The 24,075-nt window shown below is 42.8% G+C and overlaps 1 protein-coding gene across 1 annotated transcript in view; it reads left to right on the top strand.

The window, feature by feature from the left end:
• The window catches only part of LOC112262939 (solute carrier family 41 member 1), a 31,079-nt gene extending 23,202 nt beyond the window's left edge, over positions 1–7,877 (top strand). Inside the window, exons 6-11 of the mRNA XM_024438826.2 lie at positions 1,235–1,381; positions 3,807–3,954; positions 4,900–4,979; positions 5,099–5,233; positions 5,352–5,500; positions 5,584–7,877. Coding sequence (XP_024294594.2) covers positions 1,235–1,381; positions 3,807–3,954; positions 4,900–4,979; positions 5,099–5,233; positions 5,352–5,500; positions 5,584–5,769 — 845 coding nt within the window. The 3' untranslated portion in view covers positions 5,770–7,877. The remainder of the gene's footprint in view (positions 1–1,234; positions 1,382–3,806; positions 3,955–4,899; positions 4,980–5,098; positions 5,234–5,351; positions 5,501–5,583) is intronic.
• Positions 7,878–24,075: the final 16,198 nt, after the last annotated feature.

The raw sequence follows: 24,075 nt of genomic DNA, 5'->3' as shown, positions 1-24,075 counted from the left end.
ATGCTGGAGTGTCATGTCAGGATGAGCCTGCAGGAAGTGTACCACATGAGGGAGGAGGATGTCTTCCCTGTAATGCACAGGGTTGAGATTGCCTGCAATGACAACAAGCTCAGTCCGATGATGCTGTGACCCAGACCATGACGGACCCTCCACCTCCAAATCGATCCCGCTCCAGAGTACAGGCCCCGGTATAACGCTCATTCCTTCCACGATAATCATGAATGAATCACCCCTGGTGAGACAAAACTGCAACTCGTCAGTGAAGAGCACTTTTTTGCCAGTCCTGTCTGGTCCAGCGACGGTGGGTTTGTGCCAATAGGCGACATTGTTGCCGGTAATGTCTGGTGAGGACCTGCCTTACAACAGGCCTACAAGCCTTCAGTCCAGCCTCTCTCAGCATGTGTTTGTGCGTTCCTGGTGTAACTCGGGCAGTTGTTATTGCCATCCTGTACCTGTCCCGCAGATGTGATGTTCGGATGTACCGATCCTGTGCAGGTGTTGTTACACATGGTCTGTCACTGCGAGGACGATCAGCTGTCCGTCCTGTCTCCCTGTAGCGCTGTCTTAGGCGTCTCACAGTACGGACATTGTAATTTATTGCCCTGGCCACATCTGCAGTCCTCATGCCTCCTTGCAGCATGCCTAAGGCACGTTCACGCAGATGAGCAGGGATCCTGGGCATCTTTATTTTGGTGTTTTTCAGAGTCAGTAGAAAGGCTTCTTTAGTGTCTTAAGTTTTCATAACTGACCTTAATTGCCTACCGTCTGTAAGCTGTTAGTGTCTTAACTACCGTTCCACAGGTGCATGTTCATTCATTGTTCATGGTTCATTGAACAAGCATGGGAAACAGAGTTTAAACCCTTTACAATGAAGATCTGTGAAGTTATTTGGATTTTTACGAATTATCTTTGAAAGACGGGGTCCTGAAAAAGAGACATTTCTTTTTTTGCTGAGTTTATGTTACAAATTCCATAAAACTGATTATGATTGGTGGGTTTAACATTAAGCCCCTCTTTCTGTCTGCAGAGATCATTATGATTGGTGGGTTTAACATTACGAACCCTCTTTCTGTCTGCAGAGATCATTATGATTGGTGGGTTTAACATTAAGCCCCTCTTTCTGTCTGCAGAGATCATTATGATTGGTGGGTTTAACATTACGAACCCTCTTTCTGTCTGCAGGGATCATTATGATTGGTGGGTTTAACATTACGAACCCTCTTTCTGTCTGCAGGGATCATTATGATCGGTGTGATTATTGCAGCCAGGAAGGTGGGCATCAACCCTGACAACGTGGCCACGCCCATCGCTGCCAGTCTGGGAGACCTGATCACCCTCTCTCTGCTGGCTGGCATCAGCACAGGATTGTACAAGGAGCTAGGTACGACACACACACACATACACACACGAAAGATACAGCAACACACACACACACTTGTGATACAGATACAAACACAGACACACAAACACACACTTGTGATCTCAGAATTAAATAGAACATGTATATATAGTGCATAGTATCGCTATGCTTGAGATACAGATACACACACACTCAAACACGCTCATCACAAACACCCACTTTACGTTACACCAGGGGTGGGCAACTCCAGTCGTCGAGGGCCTGATTGGTGTAACAGTTTTGCCCCAGCTAACACACCTGACTCCAATAATCACCTAATCATGATATTCAGTTTAGAATGCAGTTTGATTAATCAGCTGTGTTTGCTAGGGATGGAGAAAAAGTGTGACACCAATCAGGCCCTCAAGGACTGGAGTTCCCCACCCCGGCTTTACACCTATCTGTCTCACCCCAGGGTGTGAGTGTGGCAGTAAAAGTCCCATTAGAAACACTTTAACTCACCCCTTAATAACTGCTAGACTCTTAAAGTAAGGATCTTATTTTAACATAGGCCTACTTGAGGTTTGGCTCCACCACTAACCTCACAGTGGTAGGGGATGTATGTATGTCTGACTGTGTGATCCCATAGCTACAGTGAGGGGGAAAAAAGTATTTGATCTTTTGATCTGCTGATTTTGTACGTTTGCCCACTGACAAAGAAATGATCAGTCTATAATTTTAATGGTAGGTTTATTTGAACAGTGAGAGACAGAATAACAACACAAAAATCCAGAAAAACGCATGTCAAAAATGTTATGAATGGATTTGCATTTTAATGAGGGAAATAAGTATTTGACCCCCTCTCAATCAGAAAGATTTCTGGCTCCCAGGTGTCTTTTATACAGGTAACGAGCTGAGATTAGGAGCACACACTTAAAGGGAGTGCTCCTAATCTCAGTTTGTTACCTGTATAAAAGACACCTGTCCACAGAAGCAATCAATCAATCAGATTCCAAACTCTCCACCATGGCCAAGACCAAAGAGCTCTCCAAGGATGTCAGGGACAAGATTGTAGACCTACACAAGGCTGGAATGGGCTACAAGACAAACGCCAAGCAGCTTGGTGAGAAGGTGACAACAGTTGGTGTGATTATTCGCAAATGGAAGAAACACAAAAGAACTGTCAATCTCCCTCGGCCTGGGGTTCCATGCAAGATCTCACCTCGTGGAGTTGCAAAGATCATGAGAATGGTGTGGAATCAGCCCAGAACTACACGGGAGGATCTTGTCAATGATCTCAAGGCAGCTGGGACCATAGTCACCAAGAAAACAATTGGTAACACACTACGCCGTGAAGGACTGAAATCCTGCAGCGCCCGCAAGGTCCCCCTGCTCAAGAAAGCACATATACATGCCCGTCTGAAGTTTGCCAATGAACATCTGAATGATTCAACTGGGTGAAAGTGTTGTGGTCAGATGAGACCAAAATGGAGCTCTTTGGCATCAACTCAACTCGCCGTGTTTGGAGGAGGAGGAATGCTGCCTATGACCCCAAGAACACCATCGCCACCGTCAAACATGGAGGTGGAAACATTATGCTTTTGGGGTGTTTTTCTGCTAAGTGGACAGGACAACTTCATCGCATCAAAGGGACGATGGACGGGGCTATGTACCGTCAAATCTTGGGTGAGAACCTCCTTCCTTTAGCCAGGGCATTGGAAATGGGTCGTGGATGGATATTCCAGCAAGACAATGACCCACAACACACGGCCAAGGAAACAAAGGAGTGGCTCAAGAAGAAGCACATTAAGGTCCTGGAGTGGCCTAGCCAGTCTCCAGACCTTAATCCCATAGAAAATCTGTGGAGGGAGCTGAAGGTTCGAGTTGCCAAACGTCAGCCTCGAAACCTTAATGACTTGGAGAAGATCTGCAAAGAGGAGTGGGACAAAATCCCTCCTGAGATGTGTGCAAACCTGGTGGCCAACTACAATAAACGTCTGACCTCTGTGATTGCCAACAAGGGTTTTGCCACCAAGTCATGTTTTGCAGAGGGGTCAAATACTTATTTCCCTCATTAAAATGCAAATCAATTTATAACATTTTTGACATGCGTTTTTCTGGATTTTTGTTGTTGTTATTCTGTCTCTCACTGTTCAAATAAACCTACCATTAAAATTATAGACGGATCATTTCTTTGTCAGTGGGCAAACGTACAAAATCAGCAGGGGATCAAATACTTTTTTCCCTCACTGTATGCCGTCTGTGTTTGCTCATCACCTCACTCTGCGGCATGTGATTCAGAATAAGGTGTTTTTTATTGCCCCCACGACCACACATAAATACATGGAAACACTCACGATTTCCCATTCACACCCAGTCTGAGTTTCTATATTGAGCTGATGAAGTGTGTGTTATATAGCATAGCAATGATGTTAACCCCCGTGTGTGTGTGCATGTTCTCTTATAGAGTTTAATGACTATGCCAACCCATTGGTGTGTGCTGTGTTTGTGGCAATGACCCCTCTGTGGGTGCTGATCGCTCGGAGGATCCCGTCCACCAGAGAGGTGCTCTACTCAGGCTGGGAACCTGTCATCATCGCCATGGCAATCAGCAGGTACAAGACCTATGTTGAGCCACTCTCTCACCTGTGTCTCTTGTGTCTCGCCCCTTCTCTCCTCTCTCTGTGCCTAATTTTCCTCTTATCTGTGTCACTGTTCTCTAACCTGTCTCACCCACCTCTCATCTGTGTATCTGTTCTCTAACCTGTCTCACCCACCTCACATCTGTGTCTCTGTTCTCTAACCTGTCTCATCTATGCCACTGTTCTCTAACCTGTCTCATCCACCTCTCATCTGTGTATCTGTTCTCTAACCTGTCTCATCCACCTCTCATCTGTGTATCTGTTCTCTAACCTGTCTCACCCACCTCACATCTGTGTCTCTGTTCTCTAACTTGTCTCACCTACCTCTCATCTGTGTCTCTGTTCTCTAACTTGTCTCACCTACCTCTCATCTGTGTCTCTGTTCTCTAACTTGTCTCACCTACCTCTCATCTCTGTATCTGTTCTCTAACCTGTCTCACCTACCTCTCATCTGTGTCTCTGTTCTCTAACTTGTCTCACCTACCTCTCATCTCTGTATCTGTTCTTTAACCTGTCTCACCTACCTCTCATCTGTGTCTCTGTTCTCTAACCTGTCTCATCTACCTCTCATCTGTGTCTCTGTTCTCTAACCTGTCTCACATCTGTGTCTCTGTTCTCTAACCTGTCTCATCTATGCCACTGTTCTCTAACCTTTCTCACCTACCTCTCATCTGTGTCTGTTCTCAAACTTGTCTCACCTACCTCTCATCTGTGTCTTGTTCTCTAACCTGTCTCATCTACCTCTCATCTGTGTCTCTGTTCTCTAACCTGTCTCATCTGTATCTCTGTTCTCTAACCTGTCTCACCCACCTCTTATCTATGTCACTGTTCTCTAACCTGTCTCTCCTACCTCTCATCTCTTCTGTCTCACCCGTGTATGTCCTGTGTCTCACCTCCCCTCCTCTGTGCTCTCCTTAGTGTTGGGGGTCTGATCCTAGATAAGACTGTGTCCAACCCCAACTTTGCTGGTATGGCTGTCTTCACTCCTGTTATCAACGGTGAGACTCCTGGCATTGAAATACCCAGCACATAACCACTCATACACAACCACTGATACGAGACCCCTCATAGACTATGCCTGTCTGTCTCATACGTGTACTGTGATGTGCTCTGCCAGGTGTGGGAGGTAACCTGGTTGCAGTGCAGGCCAGTAGAATCTCCACCTATCTGCACATGAACGGTATCCCAATGGGAGAGCCTGACCCCAACCCCAGAAAATGCCCCACTCCCTGCACCTCCTTCTTTGGCTCACGTGCGTATTGATTGGTTTTATGTTAAGGGTAAATGTTTACTGATGCAAGATTGCAATCAAAATGTTGGTTTGTTGAGTGTTATTATGTAAACACGTCTTTCTTGCCCCTCTCTCTCAGATGTGAACTCTCGTTCGGCGCGGGTGCTCTTCCTCCTGGTCGCTCCGGGTCACCTGGTCTTCCTCTACACTATCAACTCCATGCAGGGAGGACACACCACTCTAACGTCCACATTCATTGCCTTTTATATGGCAGCTGCTCTACTGCAGGTACACGCACACACACGCACCACTCACTCACACGCACCCCCCCTCCACCCCTCCTCCTCACAACTCTCCCTCTCTGTCTCTAGGTGTTGATCCTGTTGTACCTGGCTGACTGGATGGTCCACTGGATGTGGAGTAGGGGGATGAACCCTGATAACTTCTCTATTCCTTACTTGACGGCCCTGGGAGATCTGTTGGGGACCGGCTTCCTGGCCCTCTGCTTCCATGTCCTCTGGCTCATTGGAGACAGAGACACCGACGTGGGAGACTGAACACACACCTGGACAGCATACATACACGGCATCAACGCCAGAACACCGGAAACAACCTGAACAACGGAACTGTACAGTATCTCCCTTTAGACATCTGAACCACAGAACAGCTGAATGACTTTCAGACCCAGACCTAACCCCTGACCCTTTGACCCCAACCTCCCCCCCTCACTGGGTCTCAGACTACTCAACTCTTTCTTTATTTGACTAAATAAGAGAGTTCTACTACTATTGTTTTTTATTATTATTACTACAATGATTATGATTATTATTGGTAATAGTGAATTTGATATGAATCTATATCTGTTTTATCTTTGGGCAGATTAATCCTCATTATTTTCAATGGGGACATTCTCCCTTGGGCCAGTCACGTTGGCCACATTTGTAAAGATGAGATATATTTTAAAGACATGGGAAGACAGACAGCAAAAAAACTCACACAAGCCTAGAATGCTTTATCACCAAGTGCTATATATATATATATATATATATATAGAGATGAATTAATGATGAGATAAGGGGCCGATGCCGATCCGCCTGTAAATGGAAGTGAATTCCCTTTTGATGCACTTTTCTCTGTACGCGTATTCTGACCTTGAATTTAAGCATGAGAATAGCACGATATTCACCCGCTATTCATTCAGGGTGGAGATCTAAGAAATGAAGGTGTGGTGGAGATGTGTCTACACTGTATTCTGACCTTGACTTAATTCCACCACCTTTACGCGCGAGGAAACCAGGAGTAAGATTGAGCGAACCTGCCGGTTCCAAGTGGAAAAAGCATCTACTTTCTTTTTTCCAATAGAAATAACAGCTTTCTCCAATAACTATACATTGTAAATTGATAAGAGTGGTTGATAAGAGCTAGATAAATGAGTAATCCATTTGGAGAAGGGGATTGTAAATACACACAGCAATTGTTTTAGATGATTTTTCCTTATGATCCGTGGAGACGAATATGAAACCAAACTGAAAATCATATCAACATGACATGTATTGTGGCCCCTTTTCCACTGCGAAGTAGGCTATAAATAGATGTGCTGTTATTCCACAGTTGTATTGTGTGCCTGTAATGGTCTGGGTGTAGCTGGTGCAGAGGAGTCAGGCGCAGGACAGCAGAGATGAGTAACACAAGTAACTTTACTCAAATATTCGTAATACCGAGCCCACAATAACGTACTGAACATACATAAAACAATCACGCACAAAAACCATGGGGAAAACAGAGGGTTAAATAATGAACATGTAATTGGGGAATTGAAACCAGGTGTGTAAAACAAAGACAAAACAAATGGAAAATGAAAAGTGGATCGGCGGTGGCTAGAAGGCCGGTGACGTCAACCACTTAACGCCGCCTGAATAAGGAGAGGGACCGACTTCGGCATAAGTCGTGACAGTGCCCTCATGATTTGCGTAGATGAAATTTGGAGACCCAAGCTTTAGGCTTCTGTAGGGCTGAACCTGCCCAGTTGATATAAGCGCTTTAAAATGTTTTAATTATATGCCCTGGCTTTTCTCCATTTTATTTTACAATTTGTATCATGTTAAATATTAGCCACTATCGGGAGCCACCATCAGTAATACCCACATACATTTATAACTGTCACTTTAGTGTTAGTTCTTCAATTTGTACCTTACCCTTTGCATCATTCCATTCCGTTTACCTTTCTTTCCTCTGTCACATCCGTGAAGTTGTTCCTGAGGGTCGCTAGCATTACTGGATCATATTAGGTTAATGCTGTCCAATAATTAGGGACATGTAGCCTATTTGAATCATTATGGAACTCGGACCACACGTAGCAGTTTGACCAGTCATACAGTTCCAATATTTGTTATTCAATTATTTATTTATTTTTATGTTACCCCTTTTTCTCCCCAACTTTGTGATATCCAATTGATAGTTACAGTCTTGTCCCATTGCTGCAACTCCCGTACGGACTCGGGAGAGGCGAAGGTTGAGAGCTGTGCATCCCCCGAAACACAAGCCAACCCTTGACACAATGCCCGCTTAACCCAGAATCCAGCCACACCAATGTGTCATAGGAAACACCGTACACCTGGCGACTGTGTCAGCGTGCATTGCGCCCTGCCCGCCACAGGAGTCGCTAGAGTGCGATGGGACAAGAACATCCCTGCCCGCCAACCCCTCCCCTAGCCCGGACGATGCTGGGCCAATTGTCCCGGTCACGGCCGGCTGCGACAGAGCCTGGACTCGACCCAGGATCTCTAGTGGCACAGCTAGAATCGCGATGCACTGCCTTAGACCACTACGCCACTCGGGAGGCCACCTTCCAATATTTAATGGATTGTACTTGATTCAGGATAAATTAAACTACTGTATTTTTGATTCATCAATATGTTTAGTGTGTAAAGGCTCTCCAAACCATTTTTTTCCTTATGATTCATACATACTTTCCTAACCCTAAAATGTGCCCAAATAATCTACACAATCACAGTATTTCTAAATCTATCAGTTGGTCCTGAAAAGGAGACGAATATGCATATACACTTCCGGTCAAACGTTTTAGAAGACCTACTCGTTCAGTGGTTTTTCTTTATTTTTACTATTTTCTACTTTGTAGAATAATAGTGAAGACATCACAACTAGGAAATAACACATATGGAATCATGTAGTAACCAAAAAAGTGTTAAACAAAACATATTTGAGATTTGAGATTCTTCAGATAGCCACCCTTTGCCTTGATGACAGCTTTGCACACTCTTGGCATTCTCTCAACCAGCTTCATGAGGTAGTCACCTGGAATACATCTCAATTAACAGGTGTACCTTCTTCAAAGTTAATTTGTGGAATTGATTTCCTTCTTAATGCGTTTTAGCCAATCAATTGTGTTGTGACAAGGTAGGGGTGGTATACAGAAGAGAGCCCTATTTGGTAAAAGACCAAGTCCATATTATGGCAAGAACAACTCAAATAAGCAAAGAGAAACAACATTCCATCATTACTTTAAGACATGAATGTCAGTCAACAAGGAAATGTAAGAACTTTAAAAATTTCTTTAAATGCAGTCTCAAAAACCATCAAGAGCTATGATGAAACTGGCTCTCATGAGGACCGCCACAGGAATGGAAGACCCAAAGTTACCTCTGCTGCAGAAGATAAGTTCATTATAGTTACCAGCCTCAGAAATTGCAGCCCAAATAAATGCTTCACAGAGCTCAAGTAACAGACACATCTCAACATCAACTGTTCAGAGGAGTCTGTGTGAATCAGGCCTTCATGGTTGAATTGCTGCAAAGAAACCACTACTTAAGGACACCAATAATAAGAAGAGACTTGCTTGGGCCAGGAAACACGAGCAATGGACATTAGACCAATGGAAATCTATCCTTTGGTGCGTCCAAATTGGAGATTTTTGGTTACAACCGCTGTGTCTTTGTGAGACGTGGTGTGGGTGAACGGATGATCTCCGCATGTGTTTTTCCCACCGTAAAGCTTGGAGGAGGAGGTGTTATGGTGTGGGGGTGCTTTACTGTTGACACTTTCTGTGATTTATTTAGAATTCAAGGCACACTTAACCAGCATGGCCACCACAGCATTCTGCAGCAAAACACCATCCCATCTGGTTTGGGCTTAGTGGGACTATCATTTGTTTTTCAACAGGACAACGACCCAACACACACCTCCATGCTGTGTAAGAGCTATTTGACCAAAAAGAAGAGTGATGGAGTGCGGAATCAGATGACCTGGTCTCCACAATCCACCGACCTCAACCAAATTGAGATGGTTTTGGATGAGTCGGACCACGTGAAAGAAAAGCATCTAACAAGTGCTCAGCATATGTGAGAACTCCTTCAAGACTGTTGGAAAAGCATTCCAGGGGAAGCTGGTTGAGAGAATGCCAAGAGTGTGCAAAGCTGTCATCAAGGCAAAGGGTGGCATTTTGAAGAATCTCCAATATAAAATATATTTTGATTTGTGTAACACTTTTTTGGTTACTACATGATTCCATATGTGTTATTTCGTAGTTTTAATGTCTTCACTATTATTCTACAGTGTAGAAAATAGTAAAAATAAAGAAAACCCCTTGGATGAGTAAGTGTTCTAAAACCTTTGACAGGTAGTGTATTTAGATGGCTTTCTTTCATTGATCCCTTTATTCTGAACCAATGTATTCTAATGAGTTGGTTGACAAAATTCAAATTTCAAATACCTCGTATTTAAGGGATGTCTTAAGACAAATGTACTGAAAACTGTATTGATTGAAAACAGCACAAGAAAATCTGTTGGCCAACTAGCGGTAGGGTTTTTAGCAGTTTAATTAAACGTATTCAGCATGCTCAAGGGAACCACGTCTGCAAAGCCCGTTTCGTACCTGCATAAGGTAAGTCTGAATACCAACTACTGAGAATTGCGTATCAAAGGCATTCATTTCCTAAGTCGGAATCGGTCCCTATGTGAAAAATGTTTGATGAAGGGGAGTGCACAGGGCCTTAAATTACCATCCCATTGCCTTGCCTTTAGAGTAGTGATTCAGTGGGGTATGCTGCACAGGGACCCGGATCAGAATGTATAGACCTGAATCCACTTAGGTAACAACCTTCCATCCCAGTCAGTAGACATCTGAACACTAACCTAAACAGAAACAGGAATTGTTAACATCTCTGGGTAGAAGTTGCTTTTTAAGCACAGATCTTGGATCAGCTTACCCTTCCCAAATCCTAACCTGAACCATTGGGGAGAGACGAAAACATACCTAACCATATATCAGCAGTGAGAGGCAACTTTAAACTATTCTGTGGACAGAGGTCACTAACGTGGTGCCAGGTCGTACGGTCAGGTGCCAGGAACCTCTATACACAATCATGTTTCACACTCAGTTGGAGGGTTGTTTCTTGAATTAAAGTCAGCCCAGTTCTTGCCAACCCTGTCCTTAGTGGTCCCTGGGGCGGCAGCGCCCCACAACTAAGTGTCAACACTTCCTTGTTCTCCCCTAAATCCCCCCAAAGGGCTATGATAGTGAAATGTCTTAAATTAGATTGTTGTTTCTTTGTTTACTTTTTTTGCACACAAACACTTAGCCCAAATTTCTGTCTCTATGTTTGTCCGGCCTGCCGAAGTTTCTGGCAGGATGACGGTTATGCACAAACATAGCTGCAGGAAGTAGGGGTGCTGAGGGTGCTGCAGCACCCCCTGATAAATCTGAGAAAACTAAAATAATATTTAAAAAAAATGTTAATGTGTATTCGTTGCCTCCTCCCCCTGTCAACAAGCACCCCCAGCCCAAAACATCTTCCTGCGGCCATGCACACATAGGGTTCACCGAGGTTAGAGTGGCCTTACTGGGAGGCCAGAGAGAGACCAGAGAGGGTAGAGACAGCTCTTATTGAGAAAGAGGCCTTTCTAGGTGAAATCTGCTCTCCAAATTGTATGACATGTTTTCCAGCGCAAGAAATTAGGAGAATCTGTCAAAAAGATGGCTTTACTTGTTTGGTGTGTTCTGATTGGAAGACTTAACTGGGCTTCAGTGGTTAGTGAGGAAAGACAGGATGTCAACTGATGTGAGATGAACGTTATCAAAAATTGAAGTTTGTTGAAGGATGATTTGTCAAGCCAATATTCCCACCATTATGGATATCATGTAACAAAATGTCATGTCTCTCTCTCTCTCTCTGTTAGGGATATCATGTAACAAAATGTCATGTCTCTCTCTCTCTCTCTGTTAGGGATATCATGTAACAAAATGTCATGTCTCTCTCTCTCTCTCTGTTAGGGATATCATGTAACAAAATGTCATGTCTCTCTCTCTCTCTCTCTGTTAGGGATATCATGTAACAAAATGTCATGTCTCTCTCTCTCTCTCTCTCTGTTAGGGATATCGTGTAACAAAATGTCATGTCTCTCTCTCTCTCTCTGTTAGGGATATCATGTAACAAAATGTCATGTCTCTCTCTCTCTCTGTTAGGGATATCATGTAACAAAATGTCATGTCTCTCTCTCTCTCTCTCTGTTAGGGATATCATGTAACAAAATGTCATGTCTCTCTCTCTCTCTCTGTTAGGGATATCATGTAACAAAATGTCATGTCTCTCTCTCTCTCTCTCTGTTAGGGATATCATGTAACAAAATGTCATGTCTCTCTCTCTCTCTCTCTCTGTTAGGGATATCGTGTAACAAAATGTCATGTCTCTCTCTCTCTCTGTTAGGGATATCATGTAACAAAATGTCATGTCTCTCTCTCTCTCTCTGTTAGGGATATCGTGTAACAAAATGTCATGTCTCTCTCTCTCTCTGTTAGGGATATCGTGTAACAAAATGTCATGTCTCTCTCTCTCTCTGTTAGAGATATCATGTAACAAAATGTCATGTCTCTCTCTCTCTCTGTTAGGGATATCGTGTAACAAAATGTCATGTCTCTCTCTCTCTCTCTGTTAGGGATATCATGTAACAAAATGTCATGTCTCTCTCTCTCTCTCTGTTAGGGATATCATGTAACAAAATGTCATGTCTCTCTCTCTCTCTCTCTCTCTGTTAGGGATATCATGTAACAAAATGTCATGTCTCTCTCTCTCTCTCTGTTAGGGATATCATGTAACAAAATGTCATGTCTCTCTCTCTCTCTCTGTTAGGGATATCATGTAACAAAATGTCATGTCTCTCTCTCTCTCTCTCTGTTAGAGATATCATGTAACAAAATGTCATGTCTCTCTCTCTCTCTCTGTTAGGGATATCATGTAACAAAATGTCATGTCTCTCTCTCTCTCTCTCTCTCTCTCTCTCTGTTAGGGATATCGTGTAACAAAATGTCATGTCTCTCTCTCTCCCATTCTCTTTATCATGGTACAACACACAACGTCACACACAATGTGCAGCTGACCGACAATATCTGACAGATAGACGCCATGCTTCAAAATGGTCTCTTATCCAACCCTCATCTACCTACTGTCAGTATAGACACTAATTCTCTACGCAGCAGAGCCCAGCTTGATGTTGAAATGCATGTGTTATCATCTGATGTTTCCTTATCAGGTGCTTGTTAGATTTCTATGATTTTAAGGGGCCAGCAGAATGCATGTGCAGGGCACATAATATGAATATGCAAAACTTGTGTGTTATGAATTAAGTTTCCTTCTCTTTAAAATGATAATTTTTTCCTGCTTAGGTTTGTGATCCATTTTACAAAGTAGAAGTTGAGTCTGTTAGATTTTTCTTTAACTTGATTATTTTTCCTAATCCTCCTGTTATCTTGTGTGTTGGTCATAGAGAATGATTATGTCATGTCTATAATTGAGGCAGCCCCAGTGGATTATAGTGTCACTGTGTGGAAAGTACTGTAGTATACACATAGACACCAGATGGAGAGATTGTCATATGTGTGAATATGAGACAGTGCAACATGTCATGTTGCTGATCGCCTCTGTGCTGATCGCCTCTCTGTTCACCATTCCCTTCATCTAGATTCTAGAACCTGTATCCAAGATTCTGATCTAGGACCTGTGTTTTCTAGATTCTAGAACTTGTATCTTCTTTTTTCTAGAACCTGGGTATTCTAGAACCTTTATCTTTGGTTGTAGAATATATACCTTCTGAATACTAGAAAATGTATCCAAGATTCTATTCTAGAACCTTTCCTCTGGATTCTAAAACCTGTATCCTTGATTATATAATCTACACCCTCTGGATTCTAGAAGCTGTATCCAAGATTCTATTCTAGAAAGTCCTCTGGATTCTTGAAGCAGAAGCCTGGATGTTAGTGAACCTGTGCCAGCGTTCTGCCCCAGCACGGGTCAGAGGTTGTGAATACTTCTTCAGGGGAAGGAATGCTTTGTCTATTTATTTTTAGATGCACACAAAGCAAATTGTACATACTATATTTATTCTATAAATAAGGTGTCTTTTGTAATTGTTTATCACATTTTCTTTTCTTTTTTTGTTAATTCTTTTTTCTTGCCTCGGGCCAGTAGAGCTTCAGCGCTAACCGCGGTAGATTAGCGGCTAAGTTAACGAACAGAACAGCGTGGTGCCTAATATCTCATGAACCTCACTGAGGGCAGGGGCCCAAACATAGGTGGCCTTAACCAATCAAGAGCCAAGCTCAAGACATAGTAACAAATCAGGAGCCAGGCTCACCACAGAGTAGCATCTCTTTAATTAGCTTTGAGTAATAACTGATGTATGTTGATTTGATGTTGTTGATTTGATGAGTGAATGAGCAGTCTAAGAGAGAGGCTGCATGGCTGTAAAGGCTGCAGTGTTTGGGAATCACTGGGGCCAGAATCTTCTATTTAGAACATAAATGAATAGATGGATATTGTAAATAGAAGGCGCTGACTAGGACAACTCTGGGTTGGGTTAGGAACAGACTCAGTGGTGGGACGACACCGAGGATTAGAAAGTATAACGGACAGATCAACCTTCCCCATAACCTATACCCATGTGATACACTACACTGTATCTTCAGAAAGGCATAACACACACACACACACACACCATACATACTGTACATGCATACAGATATACACACACAAACACACACATACCTCCACTCTCTCTCTCTGTAACCCCATGACTGTAGTGGGGTTCTCTCTCTGCAGGACTTTCTAAATGGCTGGAATTAAAGGACTATATCATTTCGTACCACTCTTCAGTAATCCAATGGTCTTCTGTGAGTCCCTCTGTCTTTGTGTGTGTGTGTTATGCCTTTCTGAAGATGCAATGTTATGTATGACATGGGTTATTGAGTGTCCTTGTGATAGAGGGGAGTACTCGCTCTCTGACACACACACACAGATGTTTGGTGCTGTCTTCTGGTTCACAACCAAACACACACACTGAGTCCTGGTTCTCTTATCAGAGATACAACTGTCTCAGTGCAATGTATCAGCTCAACACTGAATCTTGGAAGACAACTGTTTTTTTGGGGGAAATTTAACCTCAGTAGATATGGATTTGAAAGTGAAAGAAATGACCTAGCCTAGAGCACCATACACATTTAATGTTTATTTAGGAATGTAATTCTACAATAATTACAATAATATATTACATTTAGGTCCCTCATGTGAAAATTTGTCGTCTCCATGAGATAAATAATGAATAAAGAGTATAAACTAATTACTGCACCTGATGTTGAGTAAGCAGTGTCTAATGTCAATCAGAATAATACAATACACACACTAGTGGTGTGCTCCTCTACAAAGCTGTGAACTAGACTGGCAAAACATGTCAAGTCTGACCAAGAACACAGAAAAACCAAAACATTCAGTGATTTGCATAGCTAATCCTTCTTGTCCAATATAAGTATAAGTATATAAATGTGTCTGTATGATAAGTGCCATGTTGGTAACAAACACAACAGAATAGAGTAATGGCTAAAGCTTCTGTGTAATACAGATTAAAAACCAGGTAATGCTGAGTGGCTGAAACAGTGTTAACTGTATCAGACACCACGGGTATGAATCAAAATACTTGTTTACTGTTCTATTTATGTTGGTAACCAGTTTATAATAGCAATAAGGCACCTCAGGGGTTTGTGGTATATGGCCGATATAGCACAAACGCTCTGCTTTATTTACATGTTTGGTATTTTTTGCTTAAACAGCCTAAGGGCTGTTCTTTTTTTTTACCCCCTTTTTTCTCCCCAATTTCGTGGAATCCAATTGTTAGTCGTTACTGTCTTGTCTCATTGCTACAACTCCCGTACGCACTCAGGAGAGGTGAAATTCGAGAGCCATGCGTCCTCCGAAACACAACCTAGCCGCACTGCTTCTTAACACAGCGTGCATCCAACCCGGAAGCCAGCCGCACCAATGTTCGGAGGAAACACCGTACACCTAGCGACCTGGTCAGCGTGCACTGCGCCCGGCCCGCCACAGGGGTCGCTAGTGCGCGATGAGACAAGCCCTGCCGGCCAAGCCCTCCCTAACCCGAACGACGCTAGGCTGATTGTGCGCTGCCCCATGGGCCTCCCGGTCACGGCCAGCTGCGACAGAGCCTGGGCTCGAACCCAGAGTCTCTGGTGGCACAGCTAGCGCTGCGATGCAGTGCCTTAGACCACTGTGCCACCCGGGAGGCCCTAAGGGCTGTTCTTAAGCACCAGTTTACAGTTGAAGCTGCTTCCCTGTTAGCTATAGCTGTAAAAAGTGTTAGTGGTATTAGCCTCAGACTATTTAGCTAGCTCGAATCAGCTAATCTGCCACGATGGATATCAGAAATTGGCTTTGCCAAAGTACCCAAACAAAGGAGAAGGAGAGCAATGAGCAGCAGCAGCACACCACTGAGGCCACTGCAAAGCCCAACAGTGATAATTCTGCCGAGCTCCATCTAGTTCTGTGTGCAGAGCCTACCCATCCTTTTACAAACACCGCCATAATGGCTCACAGTAGCCTCCACCTCTGACTGTTCCTGATTATCTTGGAACAGAGGAGCCAGCCCAGGTTGGCCTAGAATCATAACCTAGCTGCAGGTTCTGTCCAAAAACACTAATTTAATAGAAACTGCTTCATAGGAAGAAAGTGGCAGTAATACTCAGATACTGCATATGCTGCATTTCGTTTCACATGTGGTAAGTTCTGTGTTGGGTCCAATGATAATGCAGACAAGGCCTTCACCCAAGATGGGTATTCTAACTGGAAGAATTCTATTGATAGTACCAAAGGATTTGCTAGGCACCATCAAGCAAGGACCGTTTGAAATGCACTGCGGAAAGAAAAACCTAGTTTGAAGTGCTTGGGAATATTGGTGTCAACACTTGTTAATGATGGGCAGCTGGAAAGAAATCACATGTATTTGTCGGCGATTGTGGACATCATTGAGTTCCTTATTTCGAACCAGCAACCACTGAGGGGGACATTGGACGCGTTAGTGTCAAGAGGGCAGTAGACGTTTTCTGTCTATGATGGTATATACTCTGAAAGACAAGGAACTTGCCACGGTGTTTAGCCCCATGCCCCACAATGCCTCATACACGTCACATGATATTCAAATGACATCACTCATGAGAGATATTGTCACTGAGGAAATAGTTAAAGAAATCAGAGAATCTTGGTACACACTGAAGGTAGACGGGATCCTACTGGATGTGAAAATATAGCCATTGTCACTCATTACCTGGTTTAAAACAATAACATGTGAGAGAGGCTGCCAATATGTGAGAGATGTTGCTTCAATATATCCACATCATTTTCCTACCTCATGATGCCATCTATTTTGTGAAGTGCACCAGTCCCTCCTGCAGAAAAACACCCCCACAACATGATGCTGCCACCCCCATGCTTCACGGTTGGGATGGTGTTCTTCGGTTTGCAAGCCTCCCCCTTTTTCCTCCAAACATAACACTGGTCATTAAGGCCAAACAGTTCTACTTTTGTTTCATCAGACCAGAGGGCATTTCTCCAAAAAGTACAATCTTTGTCACAATGTACATTTGCAAACCGTAGTCTGGCTGTTTTATGGCGGTTTTGGAGCAGTGGCTTCTTCATTGCTGAGCGGCCTTTCAGGTTATGTTGATATAGGACTTGTTTTACTGTGGATGTAGATACTTTTGTACCCGTTTCCTCCAGCATCTTCACAAGGTCCTTTGCTGTTTTTCTGGGATTGATTTGCACTTTTTGCACCAAAGTACATTAATCTCTAGGAGACAGAATGCGTCTCCTTCCTGAGTGGTATGACGGCTGCGTGGTCCCATGGTGTTTATACTTGCGTACTATTGTTTGTACGTGGCACCTTCAGGCGTTTGGAAATTGCTCCCAAGGATCCAGACTTGTAGAGGTCTACAATTGTTTTTCTGAAGTCTTGGCGGATTTCTTTTGATTTTCCCATGATGTCAAGCAAAGAGACAGAGTTTGAAGGTAGGCCTTAAAATACATCCACAGGTATACCTCCAACTGACTCAAATGATTCAATTAGTCTATCAGAAGCTTCTAAAGCCATGACATCATTTTTGGGAATTTTTCAAGTTGTTTAAAGGCACAACCAACTTAATGTATGTAAACTTCTGACCCACTGGAATTGTGATACAGTGAATTATATGTGAAATAATCTGTATGTAAACAATTGTTGTAAAAATTACTTGTGTCATGCACAATGTAGATGTCCTAACCGACTTGCCAAAACTACAGTGTGTTAACAATACATTTGCAGAGTGGTTGAAAAACGAGTTTTAACGACTCCAACCTAAGTGTATGTAAACTTCCGACTTCAACTGTATTTAGGATGAACCATGACTACAATACAGTGTATACATATAAAGTGGGTAAAACAATATGTAAACATTATTAAAGTGGCTAGTGTTCAATGACTAATTACACTGAATAAAAATATAAACGCAACATGTAAAGTGTTGGTCCCATGTTTCGTGAACTGAAAGATCCCAGAAATGTTCCATACCCACAAAAAGATTATTTCTCTCAAATGGTGTGTGCAAATTTGTTTACATCCCTGTTAGTGAGCAATTCTCCTTTGATAAAATAATCCATCCACCAGACAGGTGTGACATATCAAGAAGGTCATTAAACAGCATGATCATTACACAGGTGCACCTTATACTGGGGACAATAAAAGGCCACTAAAATGTTTAGTTTTGTCACACAATGCCAGAAATGTCTCAAGTTTTGAGGGAGCATGCATTTGGCATGCTGACTGCTGGAATGCCTACCAGCGTATTTACCAGATAATGTAATGCTCATTTCTATATATGCTGGCATTGTGTGTGTTGGTGGTTTGCTGATGTCAGCGTTGTGAACAGAGTGCCCCATGCTGGCGATGGGGTTATGGTATCGGCCGGCATAAGCGGACAACGAACACAATTGCATTTTATCAATGTCAATTTGAATGCACAGAGATACCGTGATGAGATCCTGAGGCCCATAGTCGTGCCGCCATCACCTCATGTTTTAGCATGAGATTGCACGGCCTCAAGGATCGGTACATAATTCCTGGAAGCTGAAGATGTCCCAGTTCTTTCATGGCCTGCATACTCACCAGACATGTCATCCATTGAGCATGTATGGGATGCTCTGGGTTGACGTATACGATAGCATGCTCCAGTTCCCGCCAATATCCAACAACTTCGCACAGCCATTGAAGAGGAGAGGGACAACATTCCACAGGCCACAATCAACATCCTGATCAACTCTATGCGAAGGAGATGTGTTATGCTGCATGAGGAAAATGGTGGTCACACCAGATACTGACTGGTTTTCTGATCCACTCCCCTACCTTTTTTAAGGTATCTGTGACCAACAGATGCACATCTGTATTTTCAGTCATGTGAAATCCATGATTAGGGCCTATTGAATTTACACTGAACAAAAATATGAACTCAACATGTAAAGTTGAGGGACTGGGCAATTGGCATGCTGACTGCCAGGGAATTGAATGTTAATTTCTCTACCATAAGCTGCCTTCAATGTCATTTTAGAGAATTTAGCAGTACGTTCAACCGGTCTCTTAACCGCAGACCACGTATAACCACGCCAGCCCAGGACCTCCATATCCGGCTTCTTCACCTGCGGAGTCGTCTGAGGCGACTGCGTAGCCATTTTGTGGTGAAAAATGTATTCTTATCGGCTGGACCTGGCTCCCCAGTGGATGAGCCTATGCCCAACAAGGCCCACTCATGGCTGCACCCCTGCCCAGTCATGTGAAATCCATAGATTTGGGCCTAATTAATTTATTCCAATTGACTGATTTCCTTCTATTAACTGTAAAGCAGTAAAATCTTTGAAAATCTTGCATGAAGCATTTATATTTTTGTAATAGGGCAGCAGCCTCTAAGGTGCAGGGTAGAGTACTGGTTGGTATGCAGCTCGTGCTACAGAATCCTACTCATTAGGCTACTCTACGTGCTTAATTTACATCCCCTTTGCTTTGAGCCGACTTTGCTGTAGGCCTCCAGCTCATGCCCTGGAGGCAGCCCGGTTTCAAATCCAATGCAATCAACACTAACACGGTTCCCTTAATTGCCCGGGCATGAATCAAATCCCATCATTCAATTCCTCGCTTCCTTTTTCAATTTAATGTATGGAAAATATCATATGTAACAACATTCAGGTAACCTGAGTTAAATTAGCTAATTATCAAGGTCAATGTTTTTATTTTAAAAGTAACTCAAGTAACTATTTCAATACTCTTTCCACCCCTGCTAGGAGAGCAGTGGAAGTTGATTTAAAAAAACATTTCTTGATTGATAAAACCAATGGGTTTTATAGATAGAAAATCCATTTTACAAACCAGGTTTCCATCCAACCTTTTTATGCGAGTAAAGTGCATGTCTGATAAAAAAAATCATGACAGGCCTGATGGAAACAAAATATATGTTGTTAAACTTTCCACGTGACAAATCAAAATACACTAAACAAGGTGGGATCTTTTTATGTTGGTAAAATGAATTATGCTCCATTCCTGCCATTATTGAAAGAGATCGTGATACCTCACATCTAAAAATAGGGCTACTTAATGTTAGATCCCTCACTTCAAAGGCAGTTATAGTCAATGAACTAATCACTGATCACAATCTCGATGTGATTGGCCTGACAAATATGGCTTAAGCCTGATGAATTGACTGTGTTAAATGAGGCCTCACCTCCTGGTTACACTAGTGACCATATCCCCGTGCATCCCGCAAAGGCGGAGGTGTTGCTAACATTTACGATAGCAAATTTCAATTTACAAAAAAAAAGACCTTTTTGTCCTTTGAGTTTCTAGTCATGAAATCTATGCAGCCTACTCAATCACATTTTATAGCTGCTGTTTACAGGCCTACTGGGCCATATACAGCGTTCCTCACTGAGTTCCCTGAATTCCTATCGGACCTTGTAGTCATAGCAGATAATATTCCAATTTTTGGTGATTTTAATATTCACATGGAAAAGTCCACAGACCCACTCCAAAAGGCTTTCGGAGCCATCATCAACTCAGTGGGTTTTGTCCAACATGTCTCTGGACCTACTCACTGTCAGTCATACTCTGGACCTAGTTTTGTCCCATAGAATAAATGTTGTGGATCTTAATGTTTTTCCTCATTATCCTGGACTATCGGACCACCATTTTATTACGTTTGCAATCACAACAAATAATCTGCTCAGACCCCAACCAAGGAGCATCAAAAGTCATGCTATAAATTCTCAGACAACAGAAAGATTCCTTGATGCCCTTCCAGATTCCCTCTGCCTACTCAAGGACTTCAGAGGACAAAAATCAGTTAACCACTCAATTTAACCTTGCGCAATACCCTAGATGCAGAAGCATCCCTAAAAACTAAAAACATTTGTCATAAGAAACTAGCTCCCTGGTATACAGAAAATACCCGAGTTCTGAAGCAAGCTTCCAGAAAATTGGAACGGAAATGGCGCCACACCAAACTGGAAGTCTTCCGACTAGCTTGGAAAGACAGTACCTTGCAGTATCGAAGAGCCCTCACTGCTGCTCGATCATCCTATTTTCCCAACTTAATTGAGGAAAATAGCAACAATCCAACGTTTATTTTTTATACTGTCACAAAGCTAACAAAAAGCAGCATTCCCCAAGTGAGGATGTGAGGATTTCCCCAAGTGAGGATTTCACTTCAGCAGTAATAAGGTGCTGTGAGGAAGGCGCAGCAGCGCCTCTTCAACCTCAGGAGGCTGAAGAAATTCGGCTTGTCACCAAAAGCACTCACAAACTTCTACAGATGCACAATCGAGAGCATCCTGGCGGGCTGTAACACCGCCTGGTATGGCAACTGCACCGCCCTCAACCGTAAGGCTCTCCAGAGGGTAGTGAGGTCTGCACAACGCATCACCGGGGGCAAACTACCTGCCCTCCAGGACACCTACACCACCCGATGCTACAGGAAGGCCATAAAGATCATCAAGGACATCAACCACCCGAGCCACTGCCTGTTCACCCCGCTGTCATCCAGAAGGCAACTGCACCCCGCCCCTCAACCATCCAGAGGGTAGTGAGGTCGAGGTCAGTACAGGTGCATCAAAGCTGGGACCGAGAGACTGAAAAACAGCTTCTATCTCAAGGCCATCAGACTGTTAAACAGCCACCACTAACATTGAGTGGCTACTGCCAACACACTGTTAATGACACTGACTCTACTCCAGCCACTTTAATCATGGGAATTGATGGGAAATTATGTAAATGTATCGCTAGCCACTTTAAACAATGCTACCTTATATAATGTTACTTACCCTACATTGTTCATCTCATATGCATACGTTGATACTGTACTCTATATCATCGACTGCATCCTTATGTAATACATGTATCACTAGCCACTTTAACTATGCCACTTGGTTTACATACTTATCTCATATGTATATACTGTACTCGATATCATCTACTGTATCTTGCCTATGCTGCTCTGTACCATCACTCATTCATATATCCTTATGTACATATTCTTTATCCCCTTACACTGTGTATGACAGTAGTTTTTTTTGGAATTGTTAGTTAGATTACTTGCTCGTTATTACTGCATTGTCGGAACTAGAAGCACAAGCATTTCGCTACACTCGCATTAACATCTGCTAACCATGTGTATGTGACAAATAAAATTTGATTTGATTTGATTTGAAATTCATGAACTTCTTTGAGGAAAAGATCATGATCATTAGAAAGCAAATTACGGACTCCTCTTTAAATCTGCATCAGTTTATTATATCTGGAGTACTTCTCTTGTCTTATCCGGTGTCCTGTGTGAATTTAAGTATGCTCTCTCTAATTCTCTCTTTCTTTCTCTCTCTCGGAGGACCTGAGCCCTAGGACCATGCCCCAGGACTACCTGACATGATGACTCCTTGCTGTCCCCAGTCCATCTGACCGTGCTGCTGCTCCAGTTTCAACTGTTCTGCCTTATTATTATATGACCATGCCGGTCATTTATGAACATTTGTACATCTCAGCCATGTTCTGTTATAATCTCCACCCGGTACAGCCAGAAGAGGACTGGCCACCCCACATAGCCTGGTTCCTCTTTAGGTTTCTTCCTAGATTTTGGCCTTTCTAGGGAGTTTTTCCTAGCCACCGTGCTTCTACACCTGCATTGCTTGCTGTTTGGGGTTTTAGGCTGGGTTTCTGTACAGCACTTTGAGATATCAGCTGATGTACGAAGGGCTATATAAATAAATTTGATTTGAAGTATAAATATCAAGGCTCTCATTCTGGTGACATGATCATCGATGCTTGCTGCCTTTTAACAAATAATAATAATCTAGCTCTTTTGCCAATAATAATCTCATCATGTATGTAGGCCAGGGTTACCCAACTCCCCAACTTGTTGTATCCCCAGACAAACTCACCTGATTCAACTCATTGAGGGCTTGATGATTAGTTGACACGGTGAATCAGGTGTGCTTGTCCGGGGCTACAACAAAGATGTGTGCTGTTGGGGGTACTTAAGGACTTGACTTGGGAAACACTGATGTAGGCTATACCCGCAAGGTGTTGGCTAGAGCGTACATGCCAGCCAATACCAGGGTGTGAGCTATATAACTCAACATTTCTTGTGATAAAACCATAGTAGAGTTGAACGTGCAATGGAAACCCACTTAACTTGTATTTGTTATTCTGTACATGGGAATTTAACCTCAAAAGGTATTTGTATGTGCACTATGTCATCACGCACAGCCTTTTATCTGTAACAGGTCAGTTTGATAAACTCATCTCTGGTGGGAAAATGCACATACTGTTTTCATGCAGATTTTAGAATATTCACATTAAAATCTGTTCCCAATTGAATGGAAACCTAGCTACAGACAGAAAAATGGATAAGGCTTTTATACATTTCAAAATGGCCTCCTATGGGTTCAAGGTCCAATAACAATGGGAATACAATTTTTTTAAATTGTGATTGCTGAATGAGTTTCCTTCCCTCAGTCATGACTTGTGACACTATAACTGAAATGAGCTTGAGTGAGCCTAAATTAGCAAATATTTAGGGTATACATTATTTGTTTTACCCCCTATAAAATATATTGAATGCCATTACATTGCTGGTGCTGGTATTCGACTGGTATTCGACTGGCATTACAACACTGACACACTCTGACTAAAATTGGTACTTCTAATCATATTGAGAAGAATAGGGGGCGCCCCAGACCAAGTTATTGTCAATGTTTGGGACCAATCAATGGGCCTAAAATGTTGCTTAAAAACAATTACCTGTTTCTTTCTGATCAAAAGTAGATCCTCATTCAAGGTAATGAATTTCGCCTTTCTCATGTTATTTGATAATGACTTTTTGGATATGCATACACCCACAGAGTTTATTTGTCACAATACCGAAAAACGAAAACGGCTACTCTGACGCTCTTCGACTCCACTCGGACAAACTCGGGCTTAGAAAGTTGGCGTGCTCCCTC

Source organism: Oncorhynchus tshawytscha, linkage group LG02 (assembly GCF_018296145.1).
Source record: "Oncorhynchus tshawytscha isolate Ot180627B linkage group LG02, Otsh_v2.0, whole genome shotgun sequence".
NCBI lineage: Eukaryota > Metazoa > Chordata > Actinopteri > Salmoniformes > Salmonidae > Oncorhynchus > Oncorhynchus tshawytscha.
Note: the sequence above shows the minus strand (reverse complement) of the source record. Positions and strands in the feature narration are given on the sequence as shown.